The 17,500-nt window shown below is 37.5% G+C and overlaps 2 protein-coding genes across 3 annotated transcripts in view; both read left to right on the top strand.

The window, feature by feature from the left end:
* The window catches only part of avpr1aa (arginine vasopressin receptor 1Aa), a 43,063-nt gene extending 27,941 nt beyond the window's left edge, over window positions 1-15,122 (top strand). The window contains exons 3-4 of one of the 2 annotated variants that reach the window (XR_014202974.1): window positions 14,185-14,243; window positions 14,277-15,122. The gene's annotated coding sequence lies outside the window, so the exon portion shown is untranslated. Of the gene's footprint in view, window positions 1-14,184 lie in introns of both variants that reach the window. The other variant, XR_014202975.1, reaches the window with a different exon arrangement.
* The window catches only part of ppm1h (protein phosphatase, Mg2+/Mn2+ dependent, 1H), a 23,754-nt gene that overhangs the window by 5,255 nt on the left and 999 nt on the right, over window positions 1-17,500 (top strand). The window contains exons 2-10 of the mRNA XM_082160694.1: window positions 625-787; window positions 2,808-3,179; window positions 3,477-3,589; window positions 4,041-4,125; window positions 4,347-4,465; window positions 5,418-5,481; window positions 9,519-9,626; window positions 12,926-13,077; window positions 15,131-17,500. The exon at window positions 15,131-17,500 is cut by the window's right edge and continues 999 nt beyond it. Of these exons, the coding sequence (XP_082016820.1) occupies window positions 625-787; window positions 2,808-3,179; window positions 3,477-3,589; window positions 4,041-4,125; window positions 4,347-4,465; window positions 5,418-5,481; window positions 9,519-9,626; window positions 12,926-13,077; window positions 15,131-15,287 (1,333 nt within the window). The 3' untranslated portion in view covers window positions 15,288-17,500. The remainder of the gene's footprint in view (window positions 1-624; window positions 788-2,807; window positions 3,180-3,476; window positions 3,590-4,040; window positions 4,126-4,346; window positions 4,466-5,417; window positions 5,482-9,518; window positions 9,627-12,925; window positions 13,078-15,130) is intronic.

The following is a 17,500-nucleotide window of genomic DNA, read 5'->3' as shown; positions in this document are numbered from 1 at the left end:
AGCAATTTGCCTGTCCACACAAGAAGCGACGTGACTACGAGATGCGTCAAAATAAATCAAAACCTACAGCCAATCAGAGCAGTGTGTGGGCGGAGTCAGCCAATCAGAACAGCGCGTGGGCGGAGTGTATTCTTTGTCAAAGAATACACTTGTTTGTTCTCAGTTTGAACGTTCTTGTTTCCATTTGTTTAATTTCAAGATCTGAGGTGAATTATCAATTGTTGCTTTTACAGCTTCAAAGCTGGAGCACTAAATGATATTCAAAGTCACATGACACGCTTTTAACATTAAATAAAGCACATAAACAGTGCCTGAGATTATCATTGCCACACTTTGTGTTTGTTGTTCCAGCGCGACGTCAGAAAAATAGAAACCGTTTCTAGAATAGAATCGTGGCGTGTCGCCGTCGCGGCTGGTTAGGACACACACTCTCATTAACATGGACAATAACCTTTAATCGCGTGTCGTTAGGACACAGTGTGAGGCCTTGTCCACACTAGGGTTGGGTATCGTTTGAATTGAAAAGATACCTTTTATATCTTTATATCTTTATATATATATATATGTCACGTTGTTAATGGGGAAACTGTAGCTGTGATGATGTTCTGTGTCTCGACTCTACAGGGTGATCAATGCAGGGAAAAGTGCCCTGAACGAGGACCAGGCGTGTTGTGAGGTGGTGGAGCTCCGGAAGAGACCCGCTGACCCGTCCAGCCCCAGTTATACTCCCACCAGGAGACGCTCCTCTCTGCCCAGCGCTGACATACTGGAGACCATCGACAGCACGGTGAGGTTCACAGCTGTACTGGGAGAAGGGCTTCCCACAGATAATGAGAGATGGTCCATAACACACTCAGGTTTTACAGTGCCCCATTGTGCTATTTTAATTAAAGGCTCCTAGTTTTGTTTGGGATCTCCTACAACAGGTTTACATGCAGCGTCAGCTCTTTTCTCACTGTGTCTAAACAATTCGATAAAGGATTCGGTCTCTCTAAACCCCGCATTCCTGAGAGCCTGCTCTGATTGGTCAGATGGCCCAGTCTGTTGTGATTGGTCTACTCTGCTCTGATTGGTCAGACGACCCAGTCTGTTGTGATTGGTCTACTCTGCTCTGATTGGTCAGATGGATCAGTCTGTTGTGATTGGTCTACTCTGCTCTGATTGGTCAGACGACCCAGTCTGTTGTGATTGGTCTACTCTGCTCATGATTGGTCAGATAGCAGACAATTCAGAATCACTTTTTTTGAGAGACAATAACTAGACCTTTTCCTTCTACATTCACACACATCTATATTACACACTACATGAAAGGTAAGCTGAAAAGCGTAATAGGGGGAACTTTAAAACTACCACTTTAAAATTTGCATCTTATATTATCAGCAAATGACAATGAATAGGACCAGTGTACGAACAACAAACTGTATAAAAGTAACTCTACAGTGGATAAAAGTTGCATCTCTTCTTTCAACAATCGCTGAGATCAGATTATACTGTATATAAACAATGCTGAATAATGACAGAATGACTTGTGATTATTCACTACTGTACACACAGAGTAGACACACCTGGCTTCTCTCAAGGGTTTTTCTCCATTCTGTCTCTGAGTTTTGGTTCCTCGCCACTGTCGCTGGCTTTTGCTTAGTTGTGGACATTTAATTTAATATTCAACAATATTATTGATCTGCCTGCATTGACACCATTATATGAGAACTGAACTGAGGCGATGGACATCACTGTTTTCTCCAGAGCGGCTAGATATAAATATATATAAATTAACCAAATTAATAACATTTTTATACAACAAAAATGAACCATCACTGAACTCCATTAAGCTGGACTGTGACGCTATTTACTTCTAGAAACAAACTGTGTTGCATTATTTTCCAGTTATCTCTGTAAAGCTGCTTTGAAACGATCTGTGGTGTAAAAAGCGCTGTATAAATAATGGTGACTTGGCTTGATTTTTGTTCATAAATCTTTTTTACATTTTTATTATGTATGAAATTAACCCTAATGTGGGTAAAAGTTGCATCTCTTCTTTCAACAATCACTGAGATCAGATAATATGAGACCCTGGACCACAAAACCAGTCACGAGTCGCACGGGTATATGTGTGGCAATAGCCAACAATACATTGTATGGCTCAAAATTATCGATTTTTCTTTTACGCCAAAAATCATTAGGATATTAAGTAAAGATCATGTTCCATGAAGATATTTTGTACATTTCCTACCGTAAATATATAAAACATTTATTTTTGTGAGTGACCCACAATCATGAACATAAATGCACAACTTTAAAGGAGATTTTGTCAATGTTTCGATTTTCAGGCCAAATATTGTCCTATCCTAACAAACCATTCATTAATTGAAAGCTTATTTATCAAGCTTTCAGATGATGTATAAATCTCAATTTCAGAAAATTGACCCATGTGACTGGTTTTGTATTCCAGGGTCGCATTTATAGACCTAGGTAGCTCCGCCCCTTTTCAGCGCTGCGCTCGTTGTCTTTTGTCTTCCGGTCTGTATTTCCACAGCCATCTTGCATTTATGAATGAACGGCTCATTTTAAAATCTTCATAAGACATCTGCTTCAAACATTATAATCCTTATGATAACTTTCGTTAACTTTACATCAAGTAAATCCACTTCACCAGCTAGTTACTCTTTAACAGAGAAATATAAAGAGCGACCGTAAAGTTCAAAGCCAATATTCTAAAGAATGGCGGCGCGCGTGTTTCTCTGGGTCATGAGGTCTATAACCAGTGCTGAATATTCACAGAATGATTCGATTTTCTGTTTCTGCAGGAGGTGAAGGAGCTGGACTTCCACTACTGGGGTTTGTTTGATGGTCACGGTGGTCCTGGAGCTGCTGTTTTCACAGCTAAGTTTCTCCACCTGCACATCGAGGAGCAGCTCCAGGAGATTCTGGAGATCCTGCAGAACCCGTCGCTCCAGCCGCCCACGTGTCTAGGCGAGGAGAACCCCGTACACCACCTCCCCCAGCTCCACCTGTCCGCCGGAGGCTCCCAGCGAGGCCTCTCCCGGGCCGCCTCGCTCAGGGGGGCCGCGGGGGCCCCGGGGTCCCCAAACACAACGGCCCCGCGCTTCTTCATGGAGAAGAAGATCAAACAGGAGAGTCTGGTGGTGGGAGCCATAGAAAACGCCTTCAAGGAAATGGTGAGTGGTTTTTATGGATCAGGAATCTGGATCTCACTCGGCCACTAGATGGCAGGCTGAGATCTTGTATGAATGATGCTTTCATGTATATGAGCTGAACTCAAGAAATCCTGAGGGAAATGATCATGGTTTCCAGAATAATCTGAAGCAAACCGTTTTCAACAGTGATAATTATCATGTTTCTTGAGCATCAAATCATCATATTAGAATGATTTCTGAAGGATCATGTGACACTGAATGATCTGAAATATCTTTGGGTTGAGTTATCCGTGTGTGTGTGTGTGTGTGTGATCTCAGGACGCTCACATCGCTCGAGAGAGGTTGGTTTACTCTATCACTGGAGGATGTACTGCGCTGGTCGTGATGTATTTACTGGGAAAACTGTACGTGGCCAATGCTGGCGACAGCAGGTGAGACTGAATATCACCAAACCACATCACCGTTTCATAAAGCATCATTCATATATTCTTATTTAAGAGAGCTTATGTCTAGGCTGAAGATATAGTAATGACTATATATTAATAATAATAATAATAATTTCAATAATACATACACTATTGTTCAAAAGTTTGGGGTCAGTAAGATTTGTAATTAATACTTATTCAGCAAAAATGCATTAAATTGATCAAAATTGACATTAATAATGTAACAAAAGATTCAGTTTCAAATAAATGCTGTTCTTTTGAACTTTCTATGCATTAAAGAATCCAGAGAAATAAGATATATCATGGTTTCCACAAAAATATGAATTGTTTTCAACATTGATAATAATCATAAATGTTTCTTGATCATCAAATCATTATATTAGAATGATTTCTGAAGGATCATGTGACACTGAAGACACTTTGTTGTGTGTTTCAGGGCTCTGATCATCCGGTCGGGAGAGATCATTCCCATGTCCAGCTCCTTCACTCCCGAATCGGAACGCCAGAGACTTCAGTTCCTGGTGAGAGAAATCTGGGAATTCTGATCCGGTTTATTCAGTAATCCAAACGTTTATTCCTCAGATGTGTCATGTTCAGAATGTGGCCTTGGGAAATGTTGTTTTCTGCACTCTGATGTTTGTTTGAATTCTTTCAAGGACAAGATCCCTGATTATGAAGCATGTTTGTGGTTTCCCGCGGGAAAAACTCCCATGTTTTTCATTTTTGTCCCGTTCTCTCCCAGGCTCACCTGCAGCCGTCGCTGCTGGGAAACGACTTCACCAACCTGGAGTTTCCCAGAAGGGTCACCAAAAAAGAGGTTGGGAAGAGAATGCTGTACCGAGACTTCACGATGAACGGATGGTGAGCTCGACTATCGGGAACAGTTATTATTATTCTGCTCAAGAACCACACACTTATAAAGAAGAGCGTCCGACTGACATGCAAAACACCAATCACAGTTCATCCTGATTCCATGCCTTTATCATATCACAATAATAGACCAGAAAACTCAAATAATGAATACAAAATAAGCAAATAATTACTATATATGTATCTATTTGAAGGGATAGTTCACCTAAAAATTATATTAATGTCATTCCAAACCCAAATGACTGAATATTTTGAATAATGTTTTTCATGAAATTTCTATCAATGGAGAATGAATCCTTCTAGCATCAAATAGGATTCAAAAACATAATAAAGGCACCATAACCGTTATCAATATGACTCTTGCACAATATTCCAAGTCTGCATCATTGATTCTGTTATTTTACTGTTTATTACTGGGAACAAACTGTCCTATATACTGTATGATATAGATTACCGTTTAAAAAAAAAAATATGTAAAGTCTCTTCTGCTCACAAAAGGCTTCGTTTATTTGATCAAAAATACAGTAAAAATGGTGCAATATTATTACAATGTAAAACTATGTGATTATATGTTAAAATATAATTTATTCCTGTGATCAAAGCTGAATTTTCAGCATCATTACTCCAGTCTTCAGTGTCACATGATCCTTCAGAAATCACTCTAATATGATGATTTGATGATCAAGAAACATTCATTATTATTATCAATGTTATGATTATAATGTCTTTCAAACAAGACAAAAAAATAAAAAAAATAAAAAAAACGTCCTGAGCCCAAGCGTTTAACCAGTAGTGTACACGTGTCTGCTCAACACTGACTCTGATGATTTAATAACCATTCTGTGTTCTGGCATCAGTATTCACTGTCTGTGTGTGCAGCTCTCTCGAGTTCCCTCTCTCCGCTTCAGCTGCTGTCTGATGCTCGTTGTGTTGCTTTGTTCAGGGCGTACAAAACAGTTCAGGAAGAAGATCTGAAGTTTCCACTCATATACGGAGAAGGAAAAAAGGTAAGATGGCAGTTAGACGTATTCCTGCTTCACAAAGGTCATACAGGGGTCATCTCTGTCTTTAAACTCTCTCGCTTTTCTACACTCTTAGAAAAAAGGTTCAATAGGGTTCTATATAGAACTCTAGGGTTCTTGACTCAATTTTAAAGAACACTTTATGCAAAAAAGGTTCAATAGGGTTCTATATAGAACTCTAGGGTTCTCGACTCAATTTTAAAGAACACTTTATGCCAAAAAGGTTCAATATGGTTCTATATAGAACTCTAGGGTTCTCGACTCAATATGCCAAAAAGGTTCAATATGGTTCTATATAGAACTCTAGGGTTCTCGACTCAATTTTAAAGAACATATGCCAAAAAGGTTCAATAGGGTTCTATATAGAACTCTAGGGTTCTCGACTCAATTTTAAAGAACATATGCCAAAAAGGTTCAATATGATTCTATATAGAACTCTAGGGTTCTCGACTCAATTTTAAAGAACACTTTATGCCAAAAAGGTTCAATATGGTTCTCGACTCAATTTTAAAGAACATATGCCAAAAAGGTTCAGTATGGTTCTATATAGAACTCTAGGGTTCTCGACTCAATATGCCAAAAAGGTTCAATATGGTTCTATATAGAACTCTATGGTTCTCAACTCAATTTTAAAGAACATATGCCAAAAAGGTTCAATAGGGTTCTATATAGAACTCTAGGGTTCTCGACTCAATATGCCAAAAAGGTTCAATATGGTTCTATATAGAACTCTATGGTTCTCAACTCAATTTTAAAGAACATATGCCAAAAAGGTTCAATAGGGTTCTATATAGAACTCTAGGGTTCTCGACTCAATTTTAAAGAACATATGCCAAAAAGGTTCAATATGATTCTATATAGAACTTTAGGGTTCTCGACTCAATTTTAAAGAACACTTTATGGCAAAAAGGTTCAATATGGTTCTCGACTCAGTTTTAAAGAACATATATGCCAAAAAGGTTCAGTATTGTTCTATATAGAACTCTAGGGTTCTCGACTCAATTTTAAAGAACACTTTATGCCAAAAAGGTTCAATATGGTTCTATATAGAACTCTAGGGTTCTCGACTCAATTTTAAAGAACACTTTATGCCAAAAAGGTTCAATATGGTTCTATATAGAACTCTAGGGTTCTTGACTCAATTTTAAAAGAACATGCCAAAAATGCCAAAAAGGTTCTGTACAAGGAGAAACGTCTTAAATGATTGCATAATACTTTCATGTTTTAGGGCATATTTCATTTTTCTCTAGTGATAAAATATGTTTATGAGCTGTTTAATTAATACAATTTGAAAATGAATTAAAACAATTAATTAGTTAAAACTAGTCTAACACAAATTCATAGCAATCTACACACACACGATGATTTTCAAATTCGACATCCAGCGGATACAGCAATTAATTCGTACATGTTTGATGAAACGTTTAGAAAAGTACAAAAATAATTTTTGAATTGTGTTTCTTTTTTTACATATACATTTGTTTGAGCTGTTTGCAAATGGCATTGTGTGAATATGAATTAGGTTGAGTTGCTTGCAAATATATAAATGAGTTTTTTCTGAATGTGAATTGGTTTACACACATTAGAGATTAGAGATTAATTTCAATTCTGTCTCTTTAAGAAAGAATTAAAAGGTGAACTCAATGACCTTACAAGGATCTTTCTAGCGTAATCTTTGGCCATATTTGGAGAATGAACTATCATATAAGAGAAGTTGAGAAAGAGGAAGAAAAAAAACCATCAAGGCCAAGCAAAAGAAATCTCCGGTCATCTTCAGACGTTCAGACGCAGTCGTGTCGTGAGATTGCACACGTCTGTTGTTCACTTGTTCTGATGTCAGCGAAACCGAGCGATTGCAAAAGAAAGGCTGAGGGAGTGACGGCAAATCTGACAGCTTTCTCTCCTCTGACCAAACGTGATCAATCACGTGAATTTTTTCCCTCTTTGGAAAGTCCTAAAACTCTATCATGGATTTTTTTTTTTTTTTTTTTGAGCTTCTGAGGACGCTGGAAATGTGAGAAGGGTCCATGTTTAAGTCAGTCATAAGTAAGGGATAATGTAGAGCGAGGCGGTTGTTGTAGCGAATACAACCCCGACAGGCGGATACAGGACCTCTATGATCAGGACCCCGACGTGAAGCGCTATAACAACCGCCTCACTCTACATTATCCCGCTTATTACATGGCTACCCACCAAATAAATCAATAATTTGACACAAAATATTGATTTAAAAAGGAGTTTATTGATTTAAAAACGATTGTATTGCTTCAGCTAAAGAAAATAGTCCGTTCCGTCTCTACGGTTAGAATCCTGTGTCCATAGCAACGCTCTGTTTATCATGGCAACGGTGTTATACTTCACAGCGTCTGTTATCAAGAAATAACACCACATTCTACATTAGAATTCAACCAAGCCATGTAATAAGTGCTAATTTCCCTGTTTTAGAAGAAAAGGTTCTATATGGAACCTTCAAGGGTTCCGTCATGGGAACATTTTATGAATTTAGTTTTAATTAGTTTGTTTTGTTTCATTTGAATTCTATCCTATCATAAAGAAAAAAGATTTATGTGATTGTTTAAGACCTTTCTGGCATGAAGTGTTCTTTAGAATTGAGTTGGTTCTAAATGGAATCCCACTGAAGCTTTCTCCCAGGAGTTGTTGCTGCTGTCGGGGTGTTAATGTGTTCTGAGATCAGTGTGGTGTGTCTCAGCTTCTCGAGGCATCTGTCCTGAATCCTGATCCTCATCTCGGTAGCTTTGGGTTGCTGATATCAAAAACGACTCCGCCACGACACGAGGGAGTCTGAGGAAGCAGCTGGTCGAGGGCATGTGTATTATTAACCAGCAGGGGCATTCTGGGAAAGATCTGCTCGCTGAATTCCCTCTGTATCAAACTAACCATCATGTACACTCTTAAAAATAAGGGTTTTTTCACAGTGATGCCATAGATAGAGGAACCATTTTGGTTCCCAAGTGAACATTGTTAAAGTCCCTCTGTGGAAAATTCAGCTTTTAATGTTGTTTATGTGTCTATGTAGTGTTTTTAATACGCTTTAAGACAAACATGTGTAAATTCATAAGTCGACAGCATTGCTGAGTATTTTCTCCTTAAAACTGCAGTGAACCAAAGACAGTCTCAAACACACGCTTTGAAATCACTGGTGTTTCTGACGTCACAAACTACCTTGTAACCAATCAGATCAACGTGTGATCGTCAACCAGCGGATCTCTGAGTGGAGGCTGGGCTCATTTGCATATTCATAGAACCACGTATACTAAATGAGGCAAGAGTGTCGAGTTACATTCAAGATATTTTAAGGCATAAAGATGAAAAAAAACTTTTAAATATGTAATTTTGGTGATCAAAGATGAGTTTTAAGGGATAGAATTATTGACTACAGGAACAGCTTGAATGTTGATTATTTTCCTCATATTCTCCATTGTTGCGGCTCCTCTCTTCCCAGTCTGTCAGTAACGCTCTGTTTACTTCCTGTCTCTATGAAGCCCCTCCTTCTGAAAAGCACACTGTGCTCTGATTGGTCGGCTGGAGCAGTGTGTTGTGATTGGTTGAGCGCTTTGAGTGTGTTAGGGAAATGTCCCGCCCCTAATTACCATAACCTCCAGTTTCAACACACTACTAACTAACTCAACCAGGCCCCGCCCCTTTATTCTGCGTATTAATTATTATAATGAGGAATATTGTGGCGTGTTCGTTCCCAGAAGAAACTCAAGACTACAATGAGTTCAGAAACACTGACACTGATATAGAGAAGAACTTTTTCATGCTCAAACAGCAACACTACACACTAAAGAAAGATTATAAAAACCGAACGTTTGTTCATGGATCCAATAAAAAATCTTTATCTTTAGGAGTGTAGAGACACTCTTTAGTTTGACTAGGAAATACGGCAGATTAGGGAAGTAAACGGTTGGAAAGCTGTCTCGTGTTGGCATATATGAAGTGAGTTATGTGTGTGTGTGTGTGTGTGTGTGTGTGTGTGTGTGTGTGTGTGTGTCACTCAGGCTCGTGTTCTGGCCACCATCGGCATCACTCGAGGACTCGGCGATCACGACCTGAAGGTTCACGACTCTGACATCGCTATCAAACCCTTCCTCTTGTGTTCTCCTGAGGTTTGTCATTCACCTCACACACACACACACACACACACACACACACACTCCAGATGACTTCATTACTTCACTAGCTAAGCAAGACCACGGTATTATTGTTTTTTGGCACATCACTGTAATGTCATGTTTGTTAAACAAGGTACCATGTTGTTTGGTCATGATGTTACCATGCTTTTTGGACATGGCACCATGGTATCATCATGTTTTTACTGGATTCTTTTGTTGTTGTTGTTTTGTGGCAGGGTTATTATCATTAACTAAACATTTTCATGAAATGAAACAAAATAAACATTTATTGCATGCAAAAAAAGAAACTTATTGTCAGCTACATCATTTCTCATTTTCATTTAGTTCAAGTTGAAGTACTAATATAACAAAAATAAAATGAAATAAAATAAAAAATCGAAATAAAAACTATATAGACGTTTTTAAGTGAGTGTCAAAAATACAACAAAATGACTAAAATGAAAAAATAAATAAATAGTATATCAATGATACTTACATTTACCATGGTATTAGTATGTTGTTTGCAAAAAGTACCATGGTATTACTGTGTTTTTGAATATGGTACTATGGTATTACCATGGTTTGTGGACATTCACAGTGGTATTTACTATTTCTATATTATCTATATTAAAAGATAAAAAGAGCCATTGTGTTACTGTTTTTTTTATTGTATTACCATGTTGTTTGGGGATATTTACCATGGTATTATGATATTTTTGGAAAGGGAATGATAATATCACGTTTTGTTGACTGTGTAACATGGTAATACCATGGTAATACCAAAAATGTTATTATTTTGCATATGGTAACATGGGATTACCAGACTGTGTGGACATTTACCATGGGATTACCATGTTTTCGGATGCGTTTTGTATACTATTATCATGTTTTTTGGACATTTACTATGGTATCACCCCCAAAGGTATCATGGGAATGCCTTGTTTTTCAGACTCTTCTGAGTGTTTCGGATTTAACTTGAAAATGCAGTCTACTGAATATAAAGTACTATGGTATTCCCATCAGATGCCGACAGCACGGTACTTTTGCAAGGGTTTCTGGGTCAGACATCGGGTCTGTTTGGCTTATTAATGTAAAGCAGCTTCTATACGTGATATAGCCTCAGATATATAGATAATGCTGTCTCTATCAGAGCCACAGTTGTCCTCTTGTGCTCGTGTTTACTGCTTTAAGAGTGAAGTGTTGGAGTTAAGGCAGTGACACGAGTCTCTCCTCTCCTCAACTCTTCTGAAGCTCTCTTGATCTTTAATTCACACGCTGGGTAAAGTTCATCCACGGTTCGTCCCGACGTCTGCACTCTCTCTCTCCCGGCTTCTCTTTGATCTGTTTTTCTTATTCCTCCTCCTCCTCCTCGATGCACTTTTCCCCCGTTATATGATTGTGCAACATGTAGACCTCAGTCAACTGTGCTCCGGTTAGATCGAGTCGTTCTTCTCCTGTCTGTGACACACACACACACACACACACACACACTGGGTGAAAGGTCGAGGCTGGGTCACCGAGGACAACCAGACACTCGCATCAAATATGATTTATATCCTTCTGTCTATCCTTCTATCTTATATATATAAACCCTATAATAATAAATAATACAATATAACCCTATAATAAATATATTCTAATTCATTTTTATAAATTAATAAATTTTACTTTATTTTTAAGTATTTTAATTTTATATATATATATATATATATATATATATATATAATACATTTTATTAAATTTTTTTATATTGTAAATATATATAATTAAATATTTAAATATAGAATAAAATGTATTAATTTATAAAACGTATTATAATATATATAATCATTCTAGTCTATTATTCTAATCTATTCTGTATTCTAAAATATATTTTAAATAAAACAATGTATGGATAATTTTATTATTTAAATATATTGAATAAATTAATTTACATGGAAATGTAAATGTACATTAAAAAAATATACAACGTAATATTCATGTATAATTAATCATAATATTAATCATAACGTATCATATAATAAATTAAAGTCAAATGGATGAAATAATAATGTTATAATTTAAACACTGAATAAAATGTATTCATTTAAAATAAATTAAATGTGCATATTTTTAATATATTATATATTTTTAATTATTATTTTAGTATCTATTTCTATCTATATATATATTAATACATATATGTGTGTTTAATTATTTTAATGTGTGTATATATATATATACATATACATATATATCATCAAATGGATTTATTATTTAAATATTAAATGTATTCATTTATCCACGTTAAATATAAAATGTTTGACACCTTTTCATTAAAACATTTATAGAATTATAATTAATACTTAGATTTGATCCATTATGAGGATCTTTGTAGTATAATTGAAATAAAGGTCTGTTACAGAGCTGTTTAAGAGAGCATGTTTGAATGGTTGTGTTGATGTGATGCAGTGAGTGTGATGAAACGGGTCTCAGTCACGATGTGTGTGTGTGTGTGTGTGTGTGAGTCTCTGTCGAGAGTCTCTGACTGCATCTAACAGGCTTATGGGATCGGGAGCGTTCGGCCAGCCGGCTTTTAGATGGAAGTTCAGCTTTAGCCAAAAACACTGACCGTTTGAGTCTGTCACGACTGTTTCCGGGATATTACCACTGTTAAAAGCATGACAAGAGAAAAGACATCAATATTTAAGAGATCATTTTTTTACAGACATTATACAAGTACCATATTCATTATTACCCAATAATACACATTGTTTTTAAATTAATCAGTATCTATTTACTTGTGCATGTGTTTTTCGCTATTTTACATCTAATGTTACCTAATAAATCTTAGTTACAGTCTGTCCATTTTTTAAGTTAATTTTTGTAATAATTTTTTTTGTTTGGTTACAACTGATTTTACCCTGTTCTTGCCAAGAAAATAAGCTTTCTGATATGAAACAAACAAACTAACTAAATAAATCTAATGCTCACTTCAATTAAACATTTTTGGAAAAAAAATAATAATTTAATACAAAAAAATTCCATTTATAAATTCATAAAGTGGTTTATCACTTTCTTTGAAAATTTGTATATTAAAATTAATATATTATAAATTAATATTAAAACAATTAGATTATTGATTATGTGATAATAATCACTCTAAACTCTTCTGTTAAGTTAAATAGCTCATTCGTGGGGTGTTTACAGTTGTCCAGCTACACAATAATCTAAAATCACTGATGTACTAATTATTAGCGCATGAAAGTAGGACTTTATTAATGTTTGTATATTCGAATACGTCATTTCTACAGGTGAAGGTCTATAACCTGTCTCAGCATGAGCACGGCGCTGATGATGTCATGGTCCTGGCTACTGATGGACTCTGGGACGTGTTGTCCAATCAGGAAGTGGCAGAGGCGGTATCTGGTTTCCTTGGAAACTGTGACCCTGATGACCAGCACAGGCAGGTTCCTCAGCTTTGGTTGAGTATCAACTATCTAGTACAGCATGATGGCCTGTGTTTGGTTAGAAGAGGATGAGGTTTGGCGTTTAACATGAGATTATGAAACTCACGCTCTATAAAAAAATAAAGGTTCCAAAAAGTGATGTCATAGAAGAATCATTTCTTTCAGTGAACATTCTAAAAAAGAATGTTCCAACATTTTGTGGAAAATAAAGGCTTTGATGGTTCCATGAAGAACCTTCAACATCCAAGGAATTGATCAAAAGGTTCTTTATAGTGAAGAAAGGTTATTTTTGGAATGTTCACTGAAAGATTATTTGGGGAACCAAATGGTTTCGTTACTTTTATGTTTTAAGAGTGTGAATTGAAGCGTAAATGCCAACATAGAAGCTTCAGTGGTTGGAGATCTGGACTGGGACCTGGGTTGGAGGTTCAAACCAAGAACCATCAGTGTTATTAAAGACGCATGAAGGACATTTCAAGATAGTGGTTTTCTTCTTCACCCAAAGATTCAGTCATCATGTTGTCCATAAGTCATATGGGTTTGGAAAGACATGAAGTTGTTGTAGTACTTTATTGTTCAGTCTTGAATTGGTGTTTGGTCTCGCCACACAATCACACAACAATTAACAAAACTCAACATCCACAATATCAAAGCTTAAAATATTCACATTTCCCACCCCTTATTTAAAAGACTTTATTTGCTTTAATGGCGTTTGGTGCTCTATAACGACGACGAGATGGTAATAATTCAAAAACATGATTCAGGCGGTGTGTTGTGTCTCTTGTTATAGTCAAAGCTACAGAAATTTCATATAATAGATCGACTGACTTTTGCTTGGATCCTATGATTGTTCCTGCTACTCTTGTAATTCTGTTTAATTTGACTTTATTCACAGATGGGGTCGAACACACTGGGGTGTGTTTCCTGTACAACGCCGTAACTCGCTGCTTCACTATCATAGTGCGATGCATCGTTGAAGAAATCAACTAGCGAATCACGACTGTTTCCCGAAACCGAATTGTCGTAAAGTGGTCGTTCAACCACATTGGTTAATGACATCACGCACGTGTTGGAGTAATAAGTAAGGGTTAATGCCCTTCGAGGTGTCCATTGTCAGGTATTAATGGACGATGGCGAGGCGTGAACGGTTGCCTCCGCCGAAGTCCATTAATACCTGACAATGGACACCTCGAAGGGCATTAACCCGCTTATACCATGGTCACTTGCCAAATAACACATTTTTAGAAACATTAGTTTATATTTTAATTAGTTTTACAATCGAAATCTAAAGTTTTTACAAACAACAACTTGGTATCCCTGGTTACGCCTGGCGGTTTATTTCTACGTGTCCTCTATCACTTTTTAATGGACACCCTGCAGCCAATCAGAATCGAGTATTCACCCAGACCATGGTATAACTTCTTTTAATGAATCTGTTTGAGATCGAATTAACGCTAGATGTTTCGCTATAAATTACGGACATACATCTGAGGACTATTTCTCATTTTTCTCAGTTATTTTTCTTTATTTCCAGATTCAATCATAGGCTTGTTCTTACACACTAGAGCTCGTTCACACATGCGCACTCTTCAAAAACTACACTTTAAATCTCTTGACAAACTAAAAGACGTAAATGACATTTGTATGTATCCTAAATAAAAGCCACAGGTTGTCCTGAATGTCAGCTTGCTTATTTTGCTCAAGATAAGGATTTATTGAGTCCACATGTCATGTAAACTAGAAACTGCTTCTAACCACAGGTCGAGAGCTGTCGTTACACACACACACAACTCTGCGATGCTGTTTGCGAATGTTCGTTAGAACAATGGTTTCGGGAAACACCGACTCGTTGAACTGCCGATAACGAGAGAACTTACGACGATAGTTGGCTAACGATGCTTTCGGGAAACACACCCCAGTTTAGTTATACCCTAAAACACTCAACTAAACTAACATAATTGAGTAAATGATGATTGAACGTCGTGTTTGGGTGAACAATCCCTTTTATATTGAGAGACTGATCTGAAGAGCATCTCTGTTGTTTCTCAGGTACACCATGGCAGCTCAAGACCTGGTGATGAAGGCCAGAGGAGTCTTGAAGGACCGAGGTTGGAGAATCGCCGGAGACCGGCTGGGATCTGGAGATGACATCTCGGTCTTCATAATTCCTCTAATGAACGGCAGTAAACAGCCTCAGCCGAGCTGACCAATCAGGAGGCAGGGCGCCAACCGGATGGGACTGAATCCGTCTCTAACACGACGCTCAGATGCTCACACAGCGTCTTGCTGGAGTTTGTGGAACTCGCTCTGCGTTTGAGCTCATTTACAACACGGGACATTTGCTTTTAAGACTTGAAAGTCAACATCCACTGACTTTGAAGACCCACGTCAACGTTCCCAACGTCCGCGTGGGATGATGGGATCAGTATATAAGTTATAACTTTGCACAATGACTGAAGGAGTCGTCCGACTCTTTGAAGTTCTCCGTGGACAGATGCGCACCCACCGCAGTTTGTTTATCCGCACTCATCTGGCAGCTAGGCGGAAACAACCGTGTTTTGTTTGTCCTTTCAGGATATTCATTTATCCTTTGAATGTTTAGTTTGCGGTTTTCCTTCTTTGCGTTCCTTGGAAAAAAAAAATCAAAGCAATTCTGGCTGTTATTTGTACATCCTGTTTTACAAGGACTGAGAATCAGTACCGTTTTGTTTCTCTCGTGCGCTGTATATTTGCAATAGCTAAGTAATGCCGACTTGATCTTCCACTCACCTCAGTAAGGTTTTTAGGATGTGTCAGTGGAGAAGTGTCATGTTCAGCGAGCATTACCGTTGATTTCTGTACGTGAATTAACACCTACCTGCAATCTGTTCGTCAGGGCTCCCGTGTGGAGGTTCGCTGAGGTCTGACTAGCGCTACATCATGTTCACAGTGGCACCTTCCTCTTCTACAGCACAAACCCGCTGTGAGCATTTGGAAAGGCTTTCGTATACACACACACACACACACACACATATACACACTCCCCAAGAGAGTGGCCATCTGGTCAGCACAACCTGAGTGTGACCAAAACAAGACTAATTTGGCCATATATTCAGCTCTGTGTGTGAGTGTGTGTGTGTGTGTGTGTGTGTGTGCAGCTCTCTAACACTTTAGCGCAGTCGTTTGTGTGGGTGGACGGCACTGCAAGGGCATCACATGCTTACTAAAGGCACATTCTGGGAAGTGCACACACACACATGCACTGCAACAATGATTCATAAACTGCTTATGTGGCTCCATTAATGCTTATTGAAATGGCCGACAGATTTTTAATAAAAACTCACTTAAGATGTTTCTAAATGTTTCTTAAATAACAGGAATAATTTCATATGTTCACCCAAATGATGTACTTCCTGTGTAAAACTAACAAATTCCAGACAGTTGTTAAAAGAATAAAGGCGTAGGTTCACACCAAACCAAACATTTTGTCATTATTAACCCAGGCTTGTATTGTATGTGATATCAGTTATTCGCTGATAACTTCCCGCCACGCTCTTCGAATCTGATTGGCTCTTCTCAAAATTCAAATCTGTGTTGCATTTTTCAAGCGCCGAATTTGTGTTTGACTGGTGAGCTGGAGATTTTCGGTGAGTAATGATTTAGTTTTGATTGAGAAACGGACCATAACGTATCATGTGATTTAAGTAGACTCTGTACATCATAGTGCTGGACTACTTTTATGGTTTTAATGGACTTTTAAGGCAGGTAAACCATTCTGGCGCGAAGGATAGCCGCGGTCTTTGATGTTGTTCGTTAAGTCATATAAAACACTAAAAGGAGTTTAAAAATACTCAAATTAAACGTGAGCTTAAGACTGTAAGACAACATGGCTTATAATGTTTCATTTGCATAATATCCCAGCAAGCAATAGCCATCATTTCACCGTCTCGATGAACTATAGACCCGATATAGTAACCCAGTTGTAGCCAAAATAACCTTGAATTTGGTTACATGTCGTGTTTCCAAAATAACTTGCGAGATGTATGATATTCCATAATGTAAGCAAAGTAAACGGTGATTACAAGGTGTTTGGTTTCATTTCATTTCTGTATCTAATTTATGACTAGTCTATTCTTCTATATCTATTAAATTTTCACTGACAGCCCAAATATCGCCTTGTTTTAGGCTAGACGTCTACGCTGTGTTTGGACGGCCATTAGACGCCTTTTAAACGTAAAATTGCTTGCTGGGAGATGGCATCCATCTTGAATAAGGCATTTGGTGTTTAGTCTTTTTTGTAATGGGAACCGACACAACATTTTTTTAATGTTGAGGAAATCATACGGATTTGTGGGAGTGAAGGAAGAGATTGATTTTCATTTTTTTGTGGTAATTTACCTTTAAAAGATTCCGTCCAACAATGAAAGATGATCTGCTAAT

The sequence above is a fragment of the Leuciscus leuciscus genome (assembly GCF_965113295.1).
Source record: "Leuciscus leuciscus genome assembly, chromosome: 25".
Classification (NCBI taxonomy): Eukaryota; Metazoa; Chordata; class Actinopteri; order Cypriniformes; family Leuciscidae; genus Leuciscus; species Leuciscus leuciscus.
This window is presented reverse-complemented; position numbering and strand designations above follow the sequence as displayed.